We start from the raw sequence: 7301 nt of genomic DNA on the forward strand, positions 1-7301 counted from the left end.
TGCATTAACAGGTTTCTCATACATCCTTATGAGAAAAAATACCTTGTAACTCAACTTTTAAACTCAGTGCCACTCCCAGAACCAACTGACGTCAAGTTTCAAGGTACCGCTGTATTAAGCCCTTTCGTTATTCTAACTGATCTTGTTGGAAGAGGAAGAACTCCTCAGTGGATCTTTAAGACTAGACTGAAGCTAAGAACCCTGGCCTTAGGTATTCCGGAACAATCTTTGACTCTGAGTCAGACTATTTACAGTTCCTGGATCTTCAGATAAACCTAAAAGCCGCTCCCGCTGCCCTCCGAGTCATGGACAGGAACTGAGCGTTTTCGGAACACCGGGTTGTTGTTGCTCTTCTGGGCCACAGCAGCGGGACTGTGTGAACACCCAGGACAGTTCTGACCACATCTGATGGTGTCCAGCATGTTTGGGTTCTTTCCTGCTTTCAGAGCAGCTATGACCCGATGGTCTGATGCGCTGAGGGTCAAACAGCCACCTTCGATCTCTTCTGCATTATCCTCTACTGTCATAAAAACGTCACCACAGAGGCTCTCACAGAGGTCTCGGCCATGCTGGTACATCTAACACACACACACACACACACATTATGTGATTACACAACTATACACACAGTTTGAATACAACTTTCATGCAAGTAAGTAAACATGTGATGCCCTGTAATGTACTGACACTTTGTCCAGGGTGTGTGCCTATTGTTCTGAACACACTGTGACCCTGGCCAGTATAAAACAGTGCATAAATTCATTTTTATACTAATTGTTGCTATTATTTTACTTATATCTAATGTCTGACCACGAGCTTGTTGGACGTCCCATTGTAGTTCTACAATTACTGACTGTAGTCCATCTGTTTCTCTATATACCTTTTTAGCCTGCTTTCACCCTGTTCTTCAGTGGTCAGGACCCCCACAGGACCACCACAGAGCAGGTATTATTTAGGTGTTGGATCATTCTCAGCACTGCAGTGACACTGACATGGTGGTGGTGTGTTAGTGTGTGTTGTGCTGGTATGTGTGGATCAGACACAGCAGCGCTGATGGAGCTTTTAAATACCGTGTCCACTCACTGTCCACTCTATTAGACACTCCTACCTAGTTGGTCCACCTTGTAGATGTAAAGTCAGAGACGATCGCTCATTTATTGCTGCCATTTGAGTTGGTCATCTTCTAGCCCTTCATCAGTGGTCACAGGACGCTGCCAACAGGGTGCTGTTGGCTGGATATGTTTTTGGTTGGTGGACTATTCTCAGTCCAGGAGTGACAGTGAGGTGTTTAAAAACTCCAGCAGCACTGCTGTGTCTGATCCACTCATACCAGCACAACACACACTAACACACCACCACCATGTCAGTGCAGTGCTGAGAATGATCCACCACCTAAATAATACCTGCTCTGTGGTGGTCCTGTGAGAGTCCTGACCATTGAAGAACAGCATGAAAGGGGGCTAAACAAGCATGTAGAGAAATAGATGGACTACAGTCAGTAATTGTAGAACTACAAAGTGCTTCTATATGGTAAGTGGAGCTGATAATGGACGGTGTTACAATCAAATGGACGGTGATTGTAAAAACAAGGAGGTGGTTTTAATGTTATGGCTGATCAGTGTATATAACAGCCACATAAGCTTGCTGACAAGCTCTCTCACATATTTTTTAAAAGCTCTTTTTAAGTGACTCTGTTCATCTCACTCTTTATCACCAGCACATCTGTATTGTGTGGATGATCAGAGGTGATGACCACTCATGTCAGTTGACAGAGACTGGCTGTGACTGTGTGAATCTTCTGTGTCCGTGACCATGGCCACTTTGTCTTGTCCGTCGCACCCATCTTGCACCATTTTTGTGATTCCTGAGTGATACAACATAACATAACCCAATTCAAGAACACCATGATGAAATGTTCCACAATAAGCAGGTGAATTGGTAACAGGTGAGGGAATCATGATTGGGTATTAAAGGAGGCAATGATGGGTCGTGGTTCACCACCTTCATTGAAAGAATTGTCAAATTCACCCCCCTACGCCGTTCAGTGGTAAAACACTCTAGCACACCAGAGCTGACATTTCAAACTCGTCGGTTGAAAACTCAGCTCTGCCATCCGGCTGGGCTGGGCGGCTACATGAACAACAATTGGCTTGTTGTTCATACAGAGCGGGAAGCCTGAGAGGGACCTCATAACTGATGCAAATACGACCTCTGCTAGCAGGTTGATGGTGCCTGCATAATGTCGAGGAATAATGCATTGATCACACAAAGCTGATCTGCGTATAAACTCGCCTCGTGCAGGTGAGAAGATGCAGTCAGCTACTGCACACGTGTCAGAGGGAGCATGTGTCAGTCTCGCTCTCCTCAATCAGAAGTGGAGATCAACATTGGTAGAGAGGAGGCGTAATGCAGTTAGATTGGGAGGAAAATTGGGAAAAATGCCAAAAAAAAATCACCATAATATTGTACTGTGTGTCTGTAAGGGGCGGGACTACAGCTGAACAGGGTTTCCTCATAACTGCTGCAAATGTGGCCTCTGCTGGCCGACTGATGGCACCTGCACTATGAAATGGGGGATAATGGAGATCAGTGTGTGACTCTCCATGTGTGTAATGGATCTTCATATTCACTTGTGTAGGAGAAAAGATGTGTTTCGTACTGCACATTTGTTGGAGGGGGTGTGTGATGGGTGCGACCCTCTTCAGTCAGAAGTGGAGGTCTGCAGCAGAGGTGGCAAATATGGTCGGGTAATTGGATATGACTAAATTAAGAGTAAAATTAGGGAAGAAATGTATATATAATGCATGTTGATGCAGTCATAAAATTAAGACTTGTTTAAAGTCTTATTTACAGAAATGAATGAACTTGATAATGTTAAACTATAAATATCTATTCTTTGTGCTGTATTTTCATTTAACACCCGAAAAAGACACATCACTGATTTCTGTTCTTATTCACTTTTTACTTACTGTCCCAAGTTTTTTTCATTTGTAATTGACATGTAAATTGATTTATGTTTAATATCTTTATAAAGAAAGCTTGTATATGAGAATCACAGATACCCCTCCTGTCATGGTACTGCAGATGAGTGTTGAGTACCTGTTGGTACGGTACGCAGCTGCCGGTGCAGTTTAGTCCTCTGGGGTCGCTGGTCCAGTCTCGAGCACATGTGAGGTCTGATTTACATGCTTTATACCTAACACACAGAACCCAAACAGCAAAAGTAAGCATTTACTGGTATTTTTAATCAGGTGTTTATTAGCTAGACCTGTGGTAGCACTCAGGATCAAACCTGTAGTGTTTTAGTTAAAGGAGTGAGTCTGATTAGACCAGTGTACTTGGTTCTTCTGCCATTTCAGTATAAATAATCCCAAAACTAAACACTTTATTTCTCTAATGTTGGGACATTTTGTGAAATGCAATAAAAATAAAAATCTATGATAATTAATTTATTCATTTTACCAGTCTCTGCAGAAGCTGTGGCACAGCGGCACCGCTCTGAGGGCAGAACCATGCTGAGGGTCTATCCAACGAGCAGCATCAGGTGAGCAGCGGTAAAAACACACCACTCTTTTTAGGAAAGAATCACACCTACACAGAATAAGATCACATTTGGACTTGTTATGAGTTGATTGAATTCACAAATTACAGCTTTCTCATGCTTATCAAATTATTACAATAATTGCAAGAAGGTCCCGGGTCCTTTCTGTGTGAAGTTTGCATGTTCTCCCCGTGTCTGCGTGGGTTTCCTCCGGGCGCTCCGGTTTCCTCCCACAGTCCAAAGACGTGCAAGTGAGGTAAATTGGAGATACAAAATTGTCCATGACTGTGTTTGATATTAAACTTGAACAGATGAATCTTGAGTAACGAATAACTACTGTTTCTGTCATGAATGTAACCAAAGTGTAAAACATGACGTTAACATCCTAATAAACAAACAAACAAATATTAGAGTAAATAATCTTGCTTAATTCTGCAGCAGTCTCAGGTCTGGTTTTTCATTGGATGAGAATTTGGTGGTTAAGGGTTTGGATTTTTATAAACTAGACCCAATTAACTAACCAAATCAACTCGTTATATGAAGGTAATTCATACAGAACAATTTAGACTTTACTAATGGCACTTTTACACACTTTTTACACTAGCTAAAAAATAAATCAGAGAACCATCTCCACATTGTTAATAATAAAAATAAAAAGCTTTTACATGAGAACCTTGTGCCTCCGGGGGTCTTTTTATATCTTGCAGAAAACAGACCCATGTGTGATCTGCATCATATAACAACATAATCTCCACTGTTTATCTATGAGTTTAGTCACGATCAACACTTTGTGATGGTTGGCTGCACAGATGGCTCACCTTTCGTCACCCATACTGCTTGTTACAGACGCCTCTGATAATGCAATCCATGTCATGTTGTCAATCCATCTTATTCCACAAGTTTTGACCTATTCCACAAGTCCTGTCATAACATTGACATCAATGTTGTCATGTGGTGCTTCATCACATGACCAAAGTAAGCTAACTTGCAGGACTTAATGTGGTTCAGTGGTTCCTTTTCTGTTCTGGCCATCTTGTAAACCTGCTCAGTGGTGATCATGTTCCTCCATGAGATTTTCAGCAGTTTTCTGATGTACTTGTCCTCATAAGCCTGGATGCGTCTTTCTTCTTCTTTCTTTGGTGTCCAGACGTCCAGATTTGTCTGGGTCTGATTAGTCACATGATCATTTAGATGCTTAGATAATCCACATTATCTAAGAGGAAGAGGATTGTAAACAAACAAGTTGCTTCAGCAGTCAGGAGCACCAAGTTAAATGAATGTGTTTGCCCGATTAAGAAATCTGTAAAGGAAGCATGTTGTATCATGGTCTGTTCTGCCTTTCCTGTCCTTGCCTTGGTCTTTTACTAGCATTAGCTAGTTTTTATTTGCTTAAGTCTCTAGTTTATTCTCAGTCCCACTGTGTGTGTGTGAGTGTGTAAATATCTCGTCTGTCTTCTTAAATAAGCATGTTTACGATGTCTAAGCTAGTGTGTCCAACCCCATCTGTCAGTCCAGCCTTACAGAAAAAAAATAGTGTTCAAATATGAAACATTAAAGTAAATTAATTATTAACATGTTAAAATTAGGAGAGTCAGTAGGGACGCCTACAACCAGAGAATGAATCAAATCATTTGTGGATTTAAAATAAACTGGTACTTACACTGGACTCAGAGAGCCACATCTGTCCCAGTGTACAGCAGCTGGAGGAACAGTGAGGTCCTCAATGTTCTGCTCTGAGCAACATGCATCTAATAGAGAGAGAGAGGGTGTTTTTTTAGGAACCATGTTGTTCTGTGTATTACAGTAAATTATATAAAGTCGACTTCTTGAATAATACCAGTTTTATTTCATTGTGATGACATACACTGTAAGTCCAAAAGTATTTGGACATTTACAGTGGATGCTTTTATCCAAAGTGACTGAATGCAATGCAAGGAATTGAGAGCTAAGGCTCTTGTTGAGGGGCCCAACAGTGCCAACTTGGCAGGGGTGGGGCTTGAACCTGTAACCTTAACCACTGATGTTTAAGTGCTCCTAATTACACCCTTCTAATGAAGTTCAGATGCTTTAGCCACATTTTTAAGAAAATAAATCATATTATTGGAAATTTGTGCCAACAATTTAAAAAGAATGTGCTTAATTTTACGGACCTCGTTTTTTAAAAATCACTGATTTCATAGATTTTTAATGATAGAATAAATGTGATGTATGTGTTTACGTATTTGGCCCTTTTGTGGGTTTCATAATCAGTGAAAAAATGTGCTTCTCTAAACACGTGATCATCTCTCTGTAGTCTGTGCTGTGCCTCAAAAGAACAATCTGTAAAATTTTATGCTCCTGATAGTTTGTCTATGTACAGTTTATTTCTTACTTTATAAACTCGGCAATCTCTAAAGACGCTCGGTTACACTAGGACGCCTCATAGTGCAAATTAACCAGTAAACGTGAGGCACTCGAATGCTACACGAATAAAAAATGTTAAATCACTAAATACAAACCTTACATTTTGAATTTTACAGCAAACTGCATATTACACGAAAAAAGGCTCGTTTCGTTTAGATAGGGCCTTAGTTTTAATGTAAAAACAATTAAAGCCAAAACAGAGGTTCTATCCTCAGTTATTATCTTTTCAATCAGTAGGTGAGTATTTTAACCACTGAGCTTTTACTGTTATACCTTTGGCATAAATTGGAACTGTAAGTCAGACATTATTATGTAACATCTGTGCCAGACCTTACAAATGCACTTTTGACGATATAGGCACCAGTGGCGGCTGCTGGTCTTTCAAAGAGGGGAAGCTCATTGTCGGCTTACATCATAAAATTTGCCAATTTATTTATACATAAATTCTGCCCTCCGTTCCTTTTCAAGAAAATGGCCTGTGATCCTATCGTACCAAGTAGGCATCTTTTCCAGGAACTTGACCAGTGTCCTGAAACAAATACTATGAGTGTGTTTTATTTACACAATGAACAATGGAAATGGTCAAGTAATTTCACCAAGCAAATACCAAGAAATGGGTTGCAGTTTCTCTTTCGACTTCACTCGCAAAATCCGTGATGGGACTGAAGCTCCCAGTGATTAAGTGCCGTGTAGATCTCAAAATAGCTGTCAATCAAAACGGGATTCAGCCTTTCGACTGATCCTCCAATCATCTTGCAGAAGCTTAGCGTCCAGACCCGCCCACAGCTCCATTCACCCCCAGAGACGCTCAGCGTCCGGGGGCGGGACAAAATCGTGGCATTTATCCAATGACCGGCGAGTTTCGAAGCAATGAAAAAAACTTTTCCATGCAGTCCCATTGAAGTGAATAGACGCTCAGCTTCTACAGGCAAATGCATTGATGCTCCGGGAGTTAACAAAATCGAGTCGATTTGTGATAAGTAGCTGATTCTGAATGAACTCGTCTTCGAGATGAACGTGTTCTAACGCATTTGTAAACAATGAAATGTTAACACAACTGTACATATTTGACCATTTAATTTTTGACATTTTAGGGGAAGCTGAGCTTCCCTTGCAGTCTTAGAGAAATCACCACTGATAGGCACATATTCCCACAGATACACTGCAAAATCTTGTGAAAAGCCTGGGGGAGCAACTCCACATTAATGCCCATGGTTCTGAAAAGGGATGTCTGACAAGTTTATGGTCAGGCATCTACATACTCTTAAGCTATGTGTTTTGTAAGCCATAGCCTTGTGAAATCATCTATCAGTTAGTAATTGATTGAGTCTGAACTACTCACACTCCATGTACAGTG

At 41.0% G+C, this 7301-nt stretch overlaps 1 protein-coding gene across 1 annotated transcript in view; it reads right to left on the minus strand.

The window, feature by feature from the left end:
• Positions 1 to 275: 275 nt before the first annotated feature.
• Positions 276 to 7301, minus strand: part of rtbdn (retbindin) — a 7168-nt gene continuing 142 nt past the window's right edge. Inside the window, exons 1-5 of the mRNA XM_062986685.1 lie at positions 7287 to 7301; positions 5202 to 5289; positions 3463 to 3591; positions 3100 to 3196; positions 276 to 578 (exon numbers count right to left, since the gene is read on the minus strand). The exon at positions 7287 to 7301 is cut by the window's right edge and continues 142 nt beyond it. Of these exons, the coding sequence (XP_062842755.1) occupies positions 276 to 578; positions 3100 to 3196; positions 3463 to 3591; positions 5202 to 5289; positions 7287 to 7301 (632 nt within the window). The remainder of the gene's footprint in view (positions 579 to 3099; positions 3197 to 3462; positions 3592 to 5201; positions 5290 to 7286) is intronic.

Source organism: Trichomycterus rosablanca, chromosome 2 (assembly GCF_030014385.1).
Source record: "Trichomycterus rosablanca isolate fTriRos1 chromosome 2, fTriRos1.hap1, whole genome shotgun sequence".
Taxonomy (NCBI): Eukaryota; Metazoa; Chordata; class Actinopteri; order Siluriformes; family Trichomycteridae; genus Trichomycterus; species Trichomycterus rosablanca.